Here is a 21430-nt window from a genome sequence, read left to right as displayed (position 1 = left end):
CTCCTTCTCCATCCCTGTCCTCACCCACCCACCTCCCACCGCTGCCATAACCTTCTGGTGTGGTGGGGTTAATATAAGTAAGGGGCTCTCACAAAAACCCTCATCAAGAGAGCCCAACTATGCCCTTCATAGAAGCCGTACTACAGTTTCTGTGAATAGAACAGGATCTCTGAATGGAGGGGACTGAGCCCCCATTCTTGGATTCTTTTGATGACGGACTGTGACAGCCCATTAGAAGATGACGGAGAGCAGGATGAAGGAGCATTTCTACTAAATGAAGGGGAATCCGCACAAGGGACACATCGTACTGACTAATTTATGCTCAATTTTCTGTTTTTACTTTTTCTGCACTTAGGTTTTAGCCTGTCTGCAGTCAAGTGTAAAGCAGCATCTATTTAAGGCGGCTGTAATGTACCCCCTCCAGAAAATGCTATCTGCCTGGCTTTCTGAGTCGCTACCAAGAAGCAAGCATGTTACCATTAAAATTGGGCAAAGTCTTTTATATGTTCTGCATGTCAGTGATTTAGGAAGTACACGGAGGAAAAGAAATGTAATCTCCAAACACGGAAAGGTTTCTTCACAGTGAGAGCTGTGAAAATGTGGAATAGACTCCCTCGAGAGTTGGTTCTGGCCAGCTTAGTGGATTGCTGTAGGAAAGTCCTGGATTCTTTCTTGGATACACAGAATATAACTGGATACTAACATTTATAGGTAAAGTTGATCCAGGGAATATCCGATTGCCTCTCGGGGGATCAGGAAGGAATTTTTTCCCCTGCAGGAGCAAATTGGATCATGCTTTGTTGGTTTTTTGCCTTCGTCTGGATCAACTGTAGGTATAGGATTATAACTTTTTTTTTTGTTATGGTTGAACTGGATGGACTTTTTTCAGCCAGACTAATGCAGGCCATAGACTGGGAGAAAACCGGCCATTTTTTTTAGAAAAGCGAAAAATCGGTCATTCAATCAGCCGACGTTACCACCATTGGTGAAAAAAAGGCGGCTGATTTTCGTCCAGTCTACGGCCGGCAATTAATATAATAGCGGTGCCCCTGCAGAGAGCTCCGCTATTATATTTGACATTTAATAGAAGTAGAAATAGAATTTGAATAAGAAAAGAAGAAATAGAATATGAATAAAAAGAAGAAATAGAATATGAAGAAGAAGAAGAAACAGAATTTGCAGAAGAAGGAGAAATAGAAGAAATAGAATATGAATCAGAAATAGAATATGAATAATAATAAGAAAAAGTTGCAACATTGTATCTATTTGTATCCATTTTGGATACAGATGTTTCTATTCGGATACAAATAGATACAATGTTGCTATACTTTTAAATGTCAAATATAATATCGGACTGAAATTCTTTTTTTTTTCTTCTTCTTCTATTTCTTCCTCTTATTCATATTCATATTCTGTTTCTTCTTATTATTATTCATATTCTATTTCTTATTATTATATTTCTTCTTATTCTATTTCTTCTTCTTTTTCATATTCTATTTCTTCTTCCTCCTCCTCCTCCTCCTCCTCCTCTTCCTCCTCTTCTTCATCTTCCTCCTCTTCTTCCTCTTCCTCCTCTTCTTCCTCCTCCTCCTCTTCTTCCTCCTCCTCCTCTTCTTCCTCCTCCTCTTCTTCCTCCTCTTCCTCTTCCTCCTCCTCTTTCCTCCTCCTCCTTCCTCCTCCTCTCCTTCCTCCTCCTCTCCTTCCTCCTCCTCCTCCTTCCTCCTCCTCCTCCTCCCCTTCCTCCTCCTCCTCTTCCTTTTCTTCCTCCTCTTCTTCCACCTCCTCTTCTTCCTCCTCTTCTTCCTCCTTCTCTTCTTCCTCCTCTTCTTCTTCTTCTTCTTCTTCTTCTTCCTCCTCCTCCCCTTCCTCCTCCTCCTCCTCTTCTTCCTCTTCCTCCTCTTCCTCCTCTTTCTCCTCTTCCTCCTCTTCCTCCTCTTCTTTTCCTTCTTCTTTCATGTCACTGCTCATGCGCATTTTTTAAAATCAGTAAAAAGATCGGCCGATTTGTCCATCATTGCCGCGAAAATCGGCAGAACGACAAATTTGGCTGATTATTTTCCAGCAGGACCGATAATCCAAAAGGGCAAAAATCACGAAAAACAGCCGACCGATTACCGCACTAACGATCTGAAAATCGGCCGATTATTTTTTTTTTCTGACATTTTTCGTCCCATCTATGGCCCGCATAACTATGTAACTACTTCAGATGTATCTATTAAGGCCTCATTCAGGCATGCTGGATGATTAGGTGCAGTTAAAGCTGTGGATTTTACAGATCTGGCCACGACTGTTCCCACACAAGGTGTCCAAAAAGCTAACAAGATTTTAAAATACAGCAAACGTGCTGAGAATGTTCGTGCAAATGTTTTCAGGAATAATTGTACAAACGTTTGTTTGAAAATCTACTGATGTATGGCCAGCGTAAGCCTTTGGATCGTTAGTACACACAGACAATTAGCACTTTCAGAACTCTGCAGTAGCAGCCAATGTGTGATCTCATTGCAGGTTTCTCTTACCTTCGGTTCATGTCATACAGGTGTAGCACAGACATGTTTCCACGTGTTAAGCCTAGTGATTTCCATGGGCTGCCCTACGCACGGGAATCACTGAAGTCATCCATGGCCCACCATAAAAAATGTTCCACACTGAACCGTTGTGGTACCATGCGATTTGGTGTATGTGAAAATGCACACATTTGCAGATGCATGGGGGTAGTATTAACGGCAGTGCTGTGCATCTTCTAAAGGGCAGTATGTTTTTCTACATGTTGGGAAAGCATATGATTTTGTGTATGTCCCTGACACACAGTAGTGTGAACCTAGCCCTAAGCAACTGTTCGCACTAGTGCGGCTTGTCATGCTATTTGAAGTTTTGAATCGCATGACAAGTTGCACCCTATTGGAGCAATGAAACCCTTCAAATTGGTGCCATGCCAATTTGAAAAAAAAAGGTTCCTGCGCTATTTTTTTCGATTTCAGGAGCGACTTGCATAAACATCTGTGCATGAAGTTGCACAAATGTCCTGCAAGTTATACCTAAAGACGCACTGACATGAAACTGTAAGAACATGCGACTGCAAGGGAAATCTATTTGATTGTAACTTTTATGTTGTACATAGTTACATAGTTAGTCTGGCTGAAAAAAGACAAAAATCCATCTAATTCAGCCATAGAAAAAAAACGTTATACTCCTATACCCACAGTTGATCCAGAGGAAGGCAAAAAAACCCTAGCAAAGCATGATCCAATTTGCTCCCGCTGGGGAAAAAATTCCTTCCTGATCCCCCCAAGAGGCAATCAGATATTCCCTGGATCAACTTTACCTATAAATGTTATATCCAGTTATATTCTGTGTATCTAGGAAAGAATCCAGGACTTTTTAAAGCAATCCACTGAGCTGGCCAGAACCAACTCATTTTCACAGCTCTTACTGTGAAGAAACCTTTCCATGTTTAGAGATTACATTTCTTTTCCTCCAGACGTAAAGAGTGCCCCCTTGTCCTCTGTGATGACCTCAGGGTGAATAACTCTACACCGAGTTCACTATATGAACCACTGATGTATTTATACATGGAGATCATATCCCCCCTTATGTAATATACATGGTGATCGTATCCCCCCTTATGTAATTTACATGGTGATCGTATCCCCCCTTATGTATTATACATGGAGATCATATCCCTCCTTATGTATTATACATGGAGATCATATCCCCCCTTATGTATTATACATGGAGATCATATCCCCCCTTATGTATTATACATGGAGATCATATCCCCCTTATGTATTATACATGGTGATCATATCCCCCCTTATGTATTATACATGTTGATCATATCCCCCCTTATGTATTATACATGGAGATCATATCCTCCTTATGTATTATACATGGAGATCATATCCCCCCTTATGTATTATACATGGTGATCATATCCCCCCTTATGTATTATACATGGAGATCATATCCCCCCTTATGTATTATACATGGTGATTATATCCCCCCTTATGTATTATACATGGTGATCATACCCCCCCTTATGTATTATACATGGTGATCATATCCCCCCTTATGTATTATATATGGAGATCATATCCCCCTTATGTATTATACATGGAGATCATATCCCCCCTTATGTATTATACATGGAGATCATATCCCCCCTTATGTATTATACATGGAGATCATATCCCCCCTTATGTATTATACATGGAGATCATATCCCGCCTTAATCTCCTCTTCTCAAGAGAGAATAAATTCAGTTCCTCTAATCTTTCCTCATAGCTGATCTCCTCCATTCCTCTTATCAGTTTGGTTGCCCTTCTCTGTACTTTCTCCAGTTCCCCAATGTTCTTTTTGTGAATTGGTGCCCAAAACTGAACTGCATATTCCAGATGTGAGTTGTATATTTAAAGCGGTATTAATTGCAAAGCCAAAAATGGAATGTATTGCAGCTTACCAGTCGCTTGATGTGGTGGCTGTGTTAGTTTTCCTTTTAAGGCCCCATTCACTTGGGGTGGACTCCACTTGACTCCAGTTTGCTCAGGGGTGATCTGTTTGCTGATCCCCCGCTGAGCAGAGCAGATGCATGACAGGTCTATGTCTGCTCTGTTTATGCAGAGAGGACATGGACACAGCCCACTCTGCTGTATGAGTGGCCAGATGAAAACAAACCTGCTGTCCATTTACACCCGACTGCCCTCTTATCCGCTTTATGGCAGGGGGAATGGATCTCCTTCCATTGTGGATCGGATTGGAGGTAGGCGGATGTAAACAAACACAAATCTGTTTACATTCACCAATCCATAGAAGTAAATGGAAGGTCCGACCAGGTCTGCCTGAAAAATGGACAGGCGGACACAATTGGACAGATCATTTGAAAGGTGCCTTAGTCTTTTTTTTCCACCTGGTGATCTGGCCAGTAACGCACCTCCTATATTAGAGTGCCCTCACTTTGGATGAAGGAGCACAGGGGGCACCTTTGGACAGCAGCATTGTCAGTCTGGGGGGAGGGGAATATTAGATGTATTAGCAGATTTAGTTATACAAGCAAACTGAAGCCAAACTCCAGCTCATACTTTGAGTTACAGCAAACAGCTTTTTTTTTCCATTTGGAATAAAGGTTTTACATAAACAAAATTACAGCTGATCATTGTAAGCAGTGTTTAAATGGTTTGTTTTATCCCTGTAAACTGATGCATTCTGCTGGAGAGCTTGTGATTTTGAAAAAAAGAAATCCAGACAAAAGCAGGCAATACATGGGTTGAATTCCGAACGATTTTTCGATCGAATACATCGTTCGTTTTGTAATCCAATAGTACCACCAATGATTTCAAAAATCTGTCGTTTTTCACGAATTTTCCAGCATGCCTGATAAACTAAATGGGGAGGAACTACGAAAATCGGCCGGTGCCATTGCCCCGCTAACAGAGCGAAAATCGGCCGATTATTCCTAGGTCGAACGAAAATTCATACAAAAATCAACCCATGTATGGCCGGCCGTACTGGCTAGATCACACAGAATAAAGAAAGCCTAAAAAAGAAAACTAGTGCAGCCATCACATCAAAGACTTGGTAAGCTGTAATATAATAAATGTTTGCTTTTGGATTTAATACTACTTGGGAAAATGAAAAATTGAAAGGAAACCTAGAACTGTCTCATATCCAGTAAATCTTAAAAATATTGCCTGTGGTTTACTTTAATACTTGAATAGCGCCTGGCAAAGTTCACAGCAGTGCTGTAATTTGAAGAAAACGCAACGTACGCAGGCAGGGTTAACCAAGATACTTTGGTTATTTGTCGCCATGGCCATCGGGAAGCGGAAAGTTTTACAAATCACATTTCTCTGATGAAGGTGGCAATGAAAAAGCAGCCTTGGACTGGAATGACTGTATAAATCACGCCTGAACAGACGGCGTTTGGGTTTTGGAAGGACAATTTCGCGGTTTGTGCGTAGAGGCTCTGGAGAGAATTGCTTTGCGGGAAAAAGGGCAGCAAAGAAGCACAAGAGCTTTTTAACTGACACCTCTAAAACTATTTTGATGTAACACCCCCAGGCTGTGAGCTAAGTAGCAATATGATCTAAAGAAAAGACAAAACTATGCAATTAGACTCGCCGTGCCGTATTCTCCTCGCTTATATGGCGGAAATTACTAGCTGGAAGTCCTGTGGGAAATTGTTAAGTAGCATCACATATATCGCATGGCTTGATGAAAGATCATTTTAGTTTCTCTTCTAGAATACATTCGAACTTAAAGCACACCTTAACAATTTGGTGACTTTCCAGTCTGAAGTGAAAAGAAAGTCTTAATCTGCACGACGAGAACACTTGCCGTCCGAGGTCTGCTGCTTCTATTACACAGACTTTGCTGTCGAAGGGAACCGTGCCATCCAGCATCCTCAATTCCACCTGTTGCCTAGTATTCTAGAGCAGGGTCTCCAAACTTTTCAGTACAAGGGCCTCATCTTCTAATTTTCAAATATTTCTGAACCGAAAAATAAATCTGTACACTTTGGGGTTGATTTACTATTTATTTATTTCAGATACTTATATAGCGCTGTCAAATTACGCAGCACTTTACATATATATTGTACATTCACATCAGTCCCTAACCCACCAGGGGCGTACAATCTAAGGTAGCACAGTGGCTAAATGGTTAACACTTCCGCCTGGCAGTACTAGGGTCGTTGGTTCGAATCCCAACCACAGCACCACCTGCCTGGAGTTTGCATGTTCTCCCTGTGACTGTGTGGGTTTCCTCCAGGTACTCCGGTTTCCTCCCACACTCCAAAGACATGCTGGCAGGTTAATTGGCTCCTGTCTAAATTGTCCCTAGTATGTGTATGTATAAATGTGAGTTAGGGACCTTAGATTGTACACCCCTTGAGGGTTAGGGACTGATGTGAATGTACAATATATATGTAAAGTGCTGCTTAAATTGATGGCGCTATAGAAGTACCTGAAATAAGTAAGGTATCTACTAAGGCTAGGTTCACATCTGTGCGGGTGGTGCCGCTGTGGATCCGCACAAAAATCTGTGCAGCTGCATCACCCACACAGAGGAATGTGGACCCGTGGGCGGGTGTCATTAATTCTAATAGCACGCCGCCTGCACTGGAAATCGCAAAAATTGAGATCTTCCTAACAGGGTAAGAACAACCTGTTCTTTCTTCTTCTTCCTTCCTCTTTTCATTCAATAGAAGGGGGAGTGGGGAGGTGAACATGTAGGAGTGCAGTCTGTACTCCTCTCTGTTGGCGGTGCTATGTTTGAACTGCACTGCAGAAGGGGAAGGAAGTTGCGGGGAATCTAGTTCCTTTATGATATGCAGTGGTTGTTCGATTAGACACATGACCTGCTTGACCCCTGCGTCCATCTTTGATGAGGGCAGGGCTTATTTAAGACACTGGCTCCCTGGTTTGGCGTGCATTTTTGTGAGTGGTCAGCGTGGGGATAGGTTCCCCGTCTGTCGGGGAAAGTGGCTTGAGTTAGGGAGAGGTTCTGGAGAAGTAGGGACAGTGCAAGGACTACGCCTATCCTCTGATCTTGCCGGTAGACCAGCAAAGCCGCATTCCCGTTCCTCGTTGCTGTTGGCATCATTCAAAGTCAACAGACTGCTGCAAACATTTTAGAAGTGGCTCCGGACAGGTGTGCCAAGGTGTGTACCTTGTTGGAACTTCCTGTAATACACAGTTCACCTTATCTTGGCCTGTGATTTCTGCTCCCGGCTCACCATGCTGCCCGCTGCTCACAACCAAGGAAGCATAACCTTTAGGCTAGGTTCACATATGTGTGGGTGCAGATCCACACAAAAATCCACACAGAGGAATGCGGACCCACGAGCGGGTGCCATTAATGCTAATGGCACACCGCCCACACTGGAAATCGCAACCGCACTGGGAACCAAGGTTCCTGTGCGGGCTGCGGTTTCCAAAGAAGTGCAGGGACTTCTTCCCTGCGTGTCCTGGGGCACGGGTGTCCATTCAAATGAATGGGCTCTCGTGCCCGCACGGCCGCATACTCTATATGTGAACCAGGGCTAAATCAGAGAGTGCAAAATCTGGTGTATGGTTGCCAGTCAGCTATTAACTTCAGCTTGTTCAATTAACCACTTGCCCTCCTGCGGATTTATCTCCCCTTCCTGACCAGGCCATTTTTTGTGTTCCGGCGCTGCGTTACTTTAACTGACAATTGTACGGTCATGCAACGATGCACCCAAATGAAATTTTTTCGCACTAATTGAGCTTTCTTTCGGTGGTATTTGATCACCTGTGTGTTTATTTTTTGCTCTATGAAAAAAAAGAAAAGCCTGACAATTTTGAGGAAAAAAACTATATTTTTGACTTTTCGCTATTAAACATGTCCAGTAAAAAAATAAAAAAAATTAAATGGCATAAATTTACGCCAAAATGTATTCTGCTACATGTCTTTTAAAAAAAACAAAAAACAATTGGTTAACATGAAAGTTATATCATTTATAAATGGCGGTATAGATACTGGAATTTTTTTTTTTACTAGTAATGGCGGTGACCAGCGACTTACAGCGGGAAGGTGTCAGGCGTTCTGACACTGGGGGGGAACTGAATTAGTGTCACTGAGATCTCCAGTGACACCAATAGAGTGATCAGTGCTAAAAAAAAAAGCACTGACACTACTAATGGCACTGGACAGGAAGGGGTTAACATGAGGGGCGATCAAAGGGTTAACTGTGTGCTGGGAGTGTTTTACTGGGGGGCAGTGTGTTGGTGCTTCACTGTAAGCACACTGCTCTGGATGGCTGTGCTGAGCAGTGTGCCAGAGCCGACAGGGAGGAGGACTGTTATTAAACAAAGCAGTCCTCCTCCCCATTGGATATGCTCGATAATCACCAGGCACCAGCAAGTAATCAACAGCCAGGACCCAGTGATTGATAGCCGCGGCCTCCAATGGCAGCGCAGGTAGGGCGTGTGTGTAGCTCGCGGGCGCCCCTTACCCGGAAATACTAAATCACGTGTACATGATTTTGTGCACCCCTGCTGCCCTGTAGTAGTGTATCTGCTACTAGGGTCGGGATGTGGTTAAGTTTTGACAATAAAACCTGGAAGCTGATCGGAGCTGCACCAGATTTTGCACTCTCCAGTATTCAGTAAATCAACCCCATTGTGTGCGAGGTTAGCCAGAGGCTGATACATTTCAAATCCAAGTACTTAACGCCTTAAAGTGAGTCTAAAGGCATAATTTAAAAAAAAAACAAATATGTCTATACTTGCCTGCTGTGTGCAGTGGTTTTGCATAGAGCAGTTTGGATCCTCCTCTTCTCGGGTCCCCCGCCGGCTCTGCTGGCTCCTCCATCCTGTTTGGCGCCTCCACAGCAAGCAGCTTGCTATGGGGGTACCCACTGCTCCGTGTGTCCATTCACACACGGAACTGTGGCTCGGCCCTGCTCTCTCTCTCTTCTCATTGGTTCACTTGCTGTGATTGAAAGTAGCCAGAGCCAATGGCTTCCCCTACTGTCTCAGCCAATGAGATGAGGGAGTCCAGGGGTAGCCGAGAGTCCAGTGCACATCGCTGGATCGAGAGGGGGCTTAGGTGAGTATTGGAAGGGGCTGGGGGGATACTGCACACAGGTTTTTCACCTTCATGCATTAAATGCATGAAGGTAAAAAACCTTCAGCCTTTACAACTACTTTAACGCTTCTTGCATTTTAAAAAAATTATATTCGCTGATTATATAAGTGAATGGAGAGTGGCATAGGTTTGTGTCTTTTATATCTGCTTGGAGGTCAGCTTTAAAAGCGAATTAAAAAAAACTCACCCTCAACTGTATACATTTTTGATCCGATGCTGCATCTGTCCCCCACCACTTCTGAGACCAATAACTGAGTGATCAAAGACCGCTGACCGCTCAGTTCTCTGTCTTCAGTGAGCAGAGAGTGGTGGCTGTCAGTCACCGGCGCTCTGCTCTGCCCCTCCAACCCTCACTGGAACGCCAGGCTGCTGAGGAGGCGGGAGTGTCTGGCTCAGACTTTCAGCAGATTGCTGAGAGGCTGAGCCAGCTGCCGGGCCAGGCTTCTGGGTGTATCCTGACATTAATGTCGGGATCTCTCCAGAGCTTAAACCAACTCAATGACATCAGCCGACACCCAAGTGCACTCCTGTGATCCCCAGGAGAAGTAGGGCCAAAAGAGCTTTGGCCCGACTTCTCCTTCAACTTATAAACTGCAATAATACCTTCAGATATGTGCTCATTGAGAATACGATTGATTACCCTCTCAGTCCTGGTTCACACTGATGCGGTGCAATTTCTATGCATTTTCAGTTGCAATTTCAGAAGCAGTTGTGGTGTAATTCTGCAGCGATTTCTGTCCTATGCATTTTTATTCAAGTGTATGTGTGTATGTGAAATGCATCGCACCAAACACACACAGGACTCTTTTGGAAATCGCATTGTGCTCAGAGCGCATAGGTGTGAACAACCTCCATGGAAAGCTATGTTATCCCCCTTGATATGCAAATCCATGTGTTCTGGAATTCAGAACCGCATTCGATTCGCATCGGTGTGAACCAGGGCCCAATGATGCATACATGAAGCTGTTATATGTTTGTGAGGAGTTTATTTGGACAGGAACTAGAAGGGGCTCAACTTAATGCTAAAAAAATGCCAGACTTCTTCCAGTTTTCATATTTCATCTGCTTTTATTTGAAAAATCTGATGGATTATTTTTATTCTTTATTTTAGGTTTTTGCCATATGTTGGAATGGTAACTATCGTGATGAATGATTATCCCAAATTTAAGGTAAACTAAACCTTTTTTTTGATGATTTTTTTTTAGCAGACCTAAACGTATCTTGATCTACTGTATCTCCCCCACCACTCTGTATTTTTAAAGAATTTAAAATCTTACCTTATAGGAGCTTCCAAATTTTTTTACTGGTCAGAATATTTTCGGGTCTGAGCTGTGACCAGAGGTTGTATCTGTATGCAGGGCTGGATCACACCATGAATTGCACAGGAACACGTTGTGCAATTCACATGCGATCTGGGTACATTCATTTCAATGGTTTGAAATCATACCGCACCGCCCCAAAAGTACTTTCTAAAACACACAGCAACTGGATTGCATGGATGGTACTTCTGTACCATGCGATCTGGTGCATGCAAACGGATGCCCTTGGGGTGTTATTAAACTAACGCGGACACCCACTGCAAAACACAGGCGCAGTGCAAGAAACACGCATGAAATCTGGTGTTCTGATGTGAACTGGCCAAAAGGCAGAGGTGTAACTTGGCTGCTTCTGCTTGTTCAGTACCCTTCAAGCTGTCTAAGGCATTATCCAATTAAGCCACCATGTTGTCATTAACCAAGCGACGGAGGAACCCAGAAAGGGCGAGTAAAATAGCCCCATCCATCCCGTTACATACACAATTTAGTGTTCTATGTACTGAAGACTAAACCCCAGTTTTTTTGCCATCTGTCCCATTGATGAGATTTCCCTTCACTTCCTGTCCTGTAGATATGGGTAGTGAGAGAAAATCTCTCCCATGTAAGGGAAGTGATCTGTTAGCTGTCAGTTATCTCTATTGGAAGATTTCTTCTCCATTTCTGTTCTACAGACCATTCAAAATTTTTAATTTCCAGCCACTTTCACACTTGGTGTAAAGGGTTTCCAGAATAAAGATGGTGATTTTACCTAGTGAGGACACAGGCAGCAAAAAAACCAGATGTTTTAAATATACAAAGGAATTGTATACAGTACATAAGTCAGAAGGTTGAGCTTTTGACTACTTTTCACATTTTCCATTTCCTACTTTCCTCATGTTTATAGAGCTAAATAGCTCAAGCTGACATTTCCACACATCATTGAATGAGTCAGAGCAGTGATGTCTCCCCTTATCACAGGGCTTCCTGCAAAGATTTCCATCTGACACACTAGGGGTCATTTACTAAAACCGGAGAGTGCAAAATCTGGTGCAGCTGTGCATGGTAGCCAATCTGCTTCTAACTTCAGCTTGTTCAATTCACCTTTGACAATAAAACCTGGAAGATGATTGGTTTCTCTGCACAGCTGCACCAGATTTTGCACTCTTCAGTTTTTCTAAATCAACACAAGTGTCTGAAAGGTAACAGATTCTGCTATGCCCATAATGTATGAACATTATTAAACTACGGCTTTATTTATTTTTGTATTATGTATAATGTACAAAAAAATTAAGAAAAATACTCCAAAGCCAGTAGGCTAGGTTCACATCTCTGAGTGTTGAGAACGCACACAAAAGCATCTGCTTTCCAACACACAGGGGAATGCAGGGAACTCAAATTAGCAGGCTCAGGGATTTTGCTTTGGGAACACCTAACAGTGGGCCTGTGGGTTCTCCAAGACAGGAATTCTCAGCTCCACCCATCAGTCTTTATACAATATAATATGAATCCTTCTTGCCATGCTCACACCTGAGGGATGGTGTGACAAAGAATAAGGAATGGTTTAGTGCTGCTCACTCTGAAAGGAATCGTGGAAATTCCTTTCAAGAATAATATCAAGACTACTAATAGCCAAACTGATGCTTCTTTAATGGTCACTTGATGCTGAACGCCAAGCAAACAGCAGAATTTACAAATTAATTACTTATATGGGAGCTTTTTTTAGATGCCAAATGATTAGTACTTCTGTCCACCCCTTCCTGAAATTTTCACAGCTCTGCCACACACCACAGTCCTGTCTGGCAGGGTAGGGGGCTCTTCTGCCTTCACTAAAACTTCCAGGTTTTGTCTCTCCCCCAGCCTGTGATTAGACAGTGAAAGGGAAGCAGCAGACAGAGCAGCTGATCTCTAAGGTTAGGTTCACATCTGTGCGGGTGGTGCCGCTGTGGATCCGCACAAAAATCCGTGCAGCCGCACCACCCGCACAGAGGAATGCGGACCCGCGGGTGGGTGCCATTAATTCTAATAGCACGCCGCCCGCACTAGAAAATGCAACTGTACTGGGAATTAAGGATCCCGTGCGGCTGCGTTTTTGCAAGAAGTGCAGGGACTTCTTCCCTGCGTGTCATGGGGCACGAGAGTCCATTCAAATGATTGGGCTTACGTGCCTGCGCAAAATGCGGCCCGCATGGCTTCATATATGTGAACCGGGGCTAAACCCTCACGCACACGGAACATTTTGATAACGCTGGTAACGTTAGCTGTGTAAAGTCACATTAAACATATGAGTTGTTCAGATTTTTTTAGCGTTTTTGCATTAGCGTTTAGCTGCGCTTTGTGGCAGTCTCCCACGTTTGTGTTTTTTAGCATTTTTTTTTACCAAAAAAGTCCAAAAAGCGTTTTACCGCTTTTTTCAGCATTAAAGATTTTTTACAGCTAAAAAACTCCTCTATAAACCCTCTAGTTCTGGGGTTTTTCCAGCCAAAAAAACGTTGATTCCAGTCTATGCATGCATGGACACATAGGATAACATGCTGGGGGGTTTACTGGCTGGAGAAAAAAACATCAAAAGCCAAAAACAGCCGCTGTAAAAATGTCAAGTGTGCATGAGGACTTCTCAGCTGCATGCTCCTTGTCAGCACATGAATTGACTGGATCCTTGCACTCGTTCTCCCTCTCCCATTCAGAGCTTTGCTGTGCTTTAAGGCTAGGTTCATATCTTTGCTTTTTTTGTTTTTTTTGCTTTTAGCACTTTTTCAGAAGCAAAGGAATGCTCAACAATCGATTTGACATGGGTCCCAATCGCAAATGCAGTTTTCTGCAGTGCTTTTTTTAGAAGCAGTGCAGGGATTTTTTTCATGCAGGAAGGTGTGTTTTTGGGTCCATACATTTGAATGGAAGAACTTAAAATACATGTACATGAGTTTTTGGTGCTTTTTTTGTAGGGTTTTGCGTTTAGCAGCCTCCAAAAAAAAAAAAAAGCATGAAGTATGAAAACAAATGTGCTGCAAAAACACACCACAAAAAAAAAAACACTTGAAAAGCACATGTACAGGTGTGAACCTAGTCAAAGACATAAAATGTACGGTAGGTGCCTGTATTAAAAAAAAAAGTTAATGATGTATGAATAAATGCGGAGCTACATTATTTCTGTCTAATATATATACCTGCCTGGAGTTTTTTTTCTATTTAAAAATGTGACATCCGTTATTTTTATTTCTATTTTCAGTACGCGGTTTTAGCAATCATGGGAGCTTTTGTACTTTTAAAACGTGAATCTTAACCTTTGAAGTCGGCATTCGTAGGATGAAGAAAGGAATCACTGTATCTAATATATTCTATGGATTTTTATTTCTGTAACAGAATAATGCAGTCGTGCCATCCATCACTGACCTGTACAGTAAATGTCGGAAGTCATTCTTACTGCTATTTATTTTACTGTTAGGGGGTTTTTCGTTTGTACATCGAGTCATGTCAGATTTTATGGCAACGTGCTTTTCTAATAATGTGATCCAATAAAATGCTGAAACACCGAGTGCTTGGTGATTATCATTACAATGTCATGTCTGGAAGAATTTACACAGGTTATGTCAACCATGCAATTAGTCCTTCAATGGAAGATTTCGCTGTTAAAGTGTGCGTGCGTGCGTGTGTGCGTGTGTGTGGGTGGGGGGAGGAACTATTGTTGTAGTAGTATTGTGCTTCACATATTGTATACTCACATCAGTCCCTGCCTTCAAGGAGCTTACAATCTAAGATCCCTAAATCACTTATGTACACATACTAGGGCCAATTTAGAAAAGAGTATGTATGCATATATATATATATATATATATATAATTTTTTTTTTTTTTACATATTATTTATATACAATTTATTGTTCCCATTAATACAAATTTTATGATTTATATCATGATAATATTGAACTTAAGGCACAGTGGATCACATTATAAAATTGGTATATTATTATAATTTTTAATACATTTTATATGGAGAAGTGTATTATTATATAGGTATTATATGAATTTAGATATGGATTAGAAGTAATTAAATATAAGTCTTGGGGCACGGTATTTTTTATCTCTTGGATGTTTTATAATTGCACATATATATGAGGATGTGACCGAATACCAGCGAACCATTTAGATAATACAACATTTTTTGTTGATAAATTAGTGGCTCACAAGTAAACACATTTAATTTAATTCAATTTAGAAAAGAACCAGCATATTCTTGGAGTGTGGAAAGAAACTGGAAAACCTTGAGGAAACCCATGCAAGCACAGAGACAATCTGCAAACGCCATGCAGATAGGGTCTTGGTTTAGATTCGACCAAGGACCCAGTGCAGCAAGACAGAAGTGTTACTTATAAAAACACCAGTCAGCAGTAACTTTATGACCACCCACCTTAACCCATCGAGGCATGGACTGCACTAGACCTCTGAAGATATGCTGTATTATCTGGCACCAAGCCATGAGCAGCAGATCCTTTATTTAAAGTTTTAATAAACCCCGGACCCTGCATTCACTATATCTGGTCTCCCACAGTACAGTGGAAGTGCAATTATTTTAGTAAATATAAACTGCTAAATACCTTTTCTCATCAGCAGTTAGAACAGTCTTGTGACTTCTATAAGTGTCCAGTAGAACACATGTTAAAGTTTGTAGGAAGAGTTTTCATTTTGCTCTAGGAGAATGCAGAGCCCCTGACCTCTGTCTGGACAGCACTGATTGGCCCTGTGCTGATCACATGCACCCTCCCAAGTAAAAAAAAAAAAACCTAGCAATACGCACCAAACTGAGCATGTGCAGAGTGACTCCACACTGTCTTATCAGGAGATAAGAGAGGGACACTGGAAGAAGGAAAGGATCAGAGAAGTCAGGATCAAACAGCCTTTTCACACAATTCAGAGGATTAACCCCTTAGGTTCCACAGTGAGCATGCTTTACTGCATATAAAGACTGATTTACTGTTGTGGGTTTACTTTAAGCCCTGTAAGTTGCAAGGGGGGCCTCTATGGATCAGAATTTTTATTTTTTTTCCAACACGTCCCACAGGTGCTCAACTAGATTGAGTTGTGGAGAATTTGGAAGCCCAGTTGACACGTTGAAATTGTGTTACTCAAAACATTTTAGAATTAATCAGAGCAGGCCACCTTCTTCCATTGCTCTGTGCTTCAGTTCTAATGCTCACAGCCCCATACACAACAAGCTGCGATGACACCTTTCAGAACCAACATTAACTTTTTTCAGCAATTCGATCTGCAGTATCACTTCTATTGCATTGGACTACATGGGCTAGCCTTTGCTCCCCACCTGCATCAATAAGCTTTGGCTGCCCATGACCCTGTCACCAGTTCTCTAGTTTTCCTTCCTTGGACCACTTTTGATCATTCCAGACCAGAAACATCCCACAAGAGCTGAAGTTTTGGAGTTGCTCTGACCCAGTGGTCCAGCCATTATAGTTTGGCCCTTGTCATAGTCGCTCAAATACTTACGCTTGGCCTTTTTTTTCTGCTTTCAACACATCAACTTCAGGGACAACATGGTCACGTGTTGCCAAATATATCTCACCCCCTTTCAGATGCTGTTGTAATGAGATAATCAATGTTACTTTTGTACAGTTTTGAGTTGTACATGGCAACCATATTTGCTCATTATATATGCAGTCTTAACCACTTCCCATCCGGCCCATGTACATAAACGGCTGGACGGAAGCAGTGCAGGAGCGGGGGGCAGTTTATAAACGGCCCCCACATTCACTGCCTGTGCACGTTCCCCCGGAGCATGCGGCACCGTGATTCAGTGCCTGCTGTGTCCACTGGACAGAGAGGAACACTGATCGCTATACGGGACCTCTGTGAGGCCCCGATCATGTGATCACTGATTGGCCAGTCAGTGACCACAGGAATAGTAGTAGGCAAGATGTCACTTCCTGACATCATTGCTTACTATGTGTGAAATCTGTGAATGATCACATGGTACAAGGATATTCACAACAGCCTTGTACCATGTGACAAGCTGTGACCAATCACAGCTCGCACAGTATTTCTCAGTGGCTGCAGGAATGCAGCCAGAGAGGAGAAATGATTGCTTTTACAGCCTTTATGGGTGTAAAAGCAATCAGTGTGAAAAAAAAAATCTTCACCCCCAAGTAGTACAGTGTCACAATGATGACACTGTACTGCTAGGGTGCCAGCATGTAAAAAAAATAAAACAAATAAATATAAAAAAATAAAATAAATGTAAAAAAAATTTTGAACATTTTTTATTATAAACTAATTTGTTTTTTTTTTCTTTACTAAAAAGATAGCTGAATACATTTTGGAAAGATTATATGTTTGCAAAACTTTATAAGAAAAACACTTTTTTTTTCAAAATGTTTGGACTTTTTTATTTATATAGCAAAAAAATAAAAATCCCAGTGGTGAATAAATACTACCAAAATAAAGTTTTATCTGGGTCAAAAAAAAAGCTAAAAAATTCATATGGGTACAGTGTTGCATGACAATTGTCATTCAAAGTGTGATAGCGCTGAAAGCTGAAAATTGGCCTGGACAGGAAGGGGGTAAAAGTGTTCGGACTTTAAGTGGTTAAATAAGTGCATTTCTTAAATTTTGCATTGGATCCTGGAAAGCACTGCATCTGGTCAGTGCATTGCAGGAGCCATGCACAGATTCCTGCAGACTATTTCCCCCCCAGCCACAGGTCCGTATGGACTTACAGTCCTAACGGGATAGGGCCAGAAGAATTAAAAATAGTCAACAATGTGCTGATGTTATCCACACTGGTGCTGTGTTGAGGTTTATGAGTCATTCCACCATGGTGAAAGATGGGACTTGTAGTCTTTCAATTCACAGATCCTGTGAATGGATGACAGCGCTATGGAGGTAGAGCTACAAAAAGATGTGCTAAATTTGAAACGCAACAGAATCCTGTAGTGAGATGAACCCCATGATTTGGGGAGTGGTGGTTGGAGAATGTGACCATGTGACTATGTTACAACCTAAACAGGAGTGTAAAATGAAACGTGGTCTGAAAGATGAACTTACAAGTGCATTTTAAAACAAAATGAACCAATATTTTTTGCCTCCTCCCGAAACGCTTACATTTCCAAGGAAAAGCTCTTTGCTGGCTGTGGCTGTGCAGTAGATCACATAGACTTTCCTGGGAGTTTCTCTGGACTCAGGAGGCAGCTGCATAGTCTATGCAGATCCAGTGTGCGGGCACATAAGGTATAAGCATTGTGGGAAGCCACAGCCCGGGGATAAAGGCACAGATGCATCTGGGGAGGGGAGGGAGGTTGTACAAAAGAAGTACATTTTTTGAGAGCACTTATCCTTTCAGACAATGTCTTTAGGTGATGGTCTTGTTCATGAGTTGGCCAAGTTTACCCTTTAACTTAAACCACAAACAAGCAAACATTTCTTCAGACATTTTTGACTTGTTGGAACCTAAGAACTAAATAAATATTTTTCAATGTGCTATTTATTTTGCTTTTTCTTTTTAATAATAATATTTTTCATGGAGTAACGGTTAGATCAGGTGTAGAGGATCCACATCCAACTTTTACATGCATCCAGTTACCATAGGGGGAGGACAGGGCTGACTAGCCATCATAGTTTTAACAGCTATACAGAAATTGATAGTTTGGACTTTAAACTTAAAGTTGACTGTTACCAAAATGGTTGATGCAGGTCTAGGCCAGTGTTTCTTACCATCTGACAGTGTATTTCTAGTGCCTGTGGGGATTTACGTATGTGCACCAACACAGATTGCTCCCCACCCCATCTGTAGTAAGGGGACACTTACTCCTGACCACAGTATTCTGCAAGCTGTATTGTGCAGATACATGATGCTGACCCCTGCACTCTTGCCTGTTGTGCCATATACCTGTCCATGACACTGGGCTATATATGCCTGTCACGGTGGGCATAAGGGAACTTCAGGATCTAGGTTTCATAAGGGATGTACTACAGCCCTAGACCAGTATGGCAACCTGCAGCTGACTATGTTGCAGTGAGTGCCCATGTAGGATCCAGTTCCCAAAGCAACATTTCTGACGGTCCCCACAGTTTGGGGACCAGGTATGGCTCCCAAGGTTTCACTGAGATTGTGCCAATCTGGATGCAGTGCTTCTATTATGGTATCAGAACACAGTGAGGAGTTGATTGAAGAATCCAGAAATAACAACATAGTAAACTAACTGAGCTAAGAGTGTTTTCTCAGTAAAGGAGAGGAGATCCATCACCTTAGGAAACTAGCAAAAAATGGTGGACTCATGGAATGGGGTAGAGTTACAAGGGAGGCACCAATAGGGCATGTCCCCAAAAACTTGACAGTGTCCAATCAACTGAAGGCATGGGCTTATAACCCAGGTTCTATGATTACTTAGCCTCTGTCCTGTACTGTACTCCAACATAAGGAATTTACAGCTAAGTGAAAATTCTTTATTTATTGGTGGGCATAAAAACTTTTTGAAAGAGTTATCTCAGGTTCTGGTCTCACAAAGGTGAGAACCATTGGTCTAGGTAACTGTCAATGTCAAGATCAGCTGCTGAACAGTGGTGTGGCTGAGAAGTAGACATGGGCACAATGGAGATTTTCATTTTGTTATGTTTTGTATGCGTTAGTTCACTAACCTCCCTAGCGGTCTGATTATGTCCATATTTCTGTGCTCAAAGCGGTACATTTTTTTGCATGGAAATATGTATTTTTTTTATTGTAGGCCTGTAATTTTTAGGAATAACTCACTGAAATCTGTCCGCACGAGAGTATAGTAAACATACCGGGCATGTTAAAATTTGAAACACAAAATCATAAATTATAATTTAATAAATAATCATAAAAAATAATAATATAATAAATTTAATTCAATAATGTAATCAAACCAAAAATACTGAAATTTGAAATATAGCGCCAAGTTCGCACATCACTGAGCAAAGTCGCAGAATCGTTTTCAGTGTCTGATGATGAATTTCCCCACAAATCATTATCACTCAATTCTGCAAGTGGTTCTGATTTACTATCGCTGTTCTCTAGCTGGTCTAAAACTGCTTTTGACCTAAAGGGACGCTTTTTGGACGCCATGGACGTTTCTCAGTTTCCAGGCAGAAAGAACAGTAAAAATGCAGGCAGGGCACAGGACAAAGCACTCGGGACAAAATGTATGTGAAATGGTTTGATACAGGAATGTTTTACTATGTGATTTTAGTGAATTTAGTGAATGTCACTTTTTGTCATTTTCAAATTTCCCGTATGTCCCGACGTCGCAGGGGACGGAACCCAGAAGACAGACGCCGGCATCTGCCGGAGGACATTACAGGGGACACTGCAGGAGGGACATCGCGGGAGCACAGGACAAGGTAAGTGAAGAACAGATCCTGGAGCAGCGCCGCATGGTAAGCCCGAGTGTAGCTTGGGGTTACCGCTTGTGGTACTGAAGCTTTACCCCGAGCTACACTCGGGAATATCGCCAGGGAGGTTACAGAATTACATTTCAGCATATTCATTATGTTGACCCAATTAGTTTTGAAATTAGTTTTTTATCTCCCGGGTGGATTCGTTGGTCTGAGTGGATTCCAACATTTTTTCAGTTTTTCTGGAAGATTGCTATATATTTGATATATTATTGAATCAAACTAATTGGAAGGATTCAATATTTTTGAAGCTTGTCCAACCCACCAAAAGAAATGGCATGAGCTGATCGGACAATATCGACTGGCATCATGTGCATTTTGAATGGAACGAAATTTGGATCCGTTCCTTGTCTGTATGCAAATTATCTAACAATTTAAAAAGTCATCCAAATACTAACAGAAAAGTGAATGCTTAGAGAAGGTAGCAGCTAGCACAAAATTGGTGACAAACCAAATAATAAATATGAAAAAATAAGTGCAGCGCTAAATAAAGTGCATTAAACATATAGATGTAATCATAAAAAGATTATATATGTGTAATCCTTAAATAAATTTCAGAAATATATTAAATAACCTAAAAATACAAATTTCAAGAACAAAAGTGTGATAAGGCCACCACTGTGTGAGTGAATTACACTGCAAACAAAAGGTAACAGTCTAAAGAATGTCCAAATCCAAGAAACGATGTCTAATAATACTTCATCTGTGCAGACAACCTCCTCTATGTGAACCCACCACCACTATGCATTCACCAGAAACAAAAAGGTATTGAGCCCAACGTATGATTGTAGCTTAAAGACCCTCTGCAGATCTCTTCTCAGTATAGGTACCACCACAGCCAACAGCTGATCCTGTTAAAAGTTGCTCATTGTTCATAGTAGGGGCACTTTTCCTTGGGTATTTGGGTTGAGGGCTGCAGGGAGAAGTTGGAGGCTTTCTCCAGGGACAGGGCTGAGGAGGGCTGCATACAGCAGCTGGGAAAGGCCGTCTCTTTCTTACTAAACTGGGAGTGGGGCAGAGTGTGCCATGTGTGCCGGCTGTCCCTGCCAAGACTGAAGCAAAGTCTAAGGCTCTCAAGCCCAAAAAGGCTGTGCTAAAAGGAGTACACAATCACAA

General features: G+C 41.9%; 1 protein-coding gene across 1 annotated transcript in view; it reads left to right on the top strand.

Annotated features, from left to right (window-relative positions):
- The window catches only part of SEC11C (SEC11 homolog C, signal peptidase complex subunit), a 49896-nt gene extending 35466 nt beyond the window's left edge, over nt 1-14430 (top strand). Inside the window, exons 4-5 of the mRNA XM_089689470.1 lie at nt 10715-10772; nt 14125-14430. Coding sequence (XP_089545596.1) covers nt 10715-10772; nt 14125-14178 — 112 coding nt within the window. The 3' untranslated portion in view covers nt 14179-14430. The remainder of the gene's footprint in view (nt 1-10714; nt 10773-14124) is intronic.
- Nucleotides 14431-21430: the final 7000 nt, after the last annotated feature.

This window comes from Staurois parvus, unplaced genomic scaffold, assembly GCF_062004578.1.
Source record: "Staurois parvus isolate SC_StPar_1 unplaced genomic scaffold, SC_StPar_1.0 ptg000475l, whole genome shotgun sequence".
NCBI classification, from domain to species: Eukaryota; Metazoa; Chordata; class Amphibia; order Anura; family Ranidae; genus Staurois; species Staurois parvus.
The sequence above is the reverse complement of the archived record's forward strand: the minus strand, read 5'-3'. Positions and strand labels throughout refer to the sequence as shown.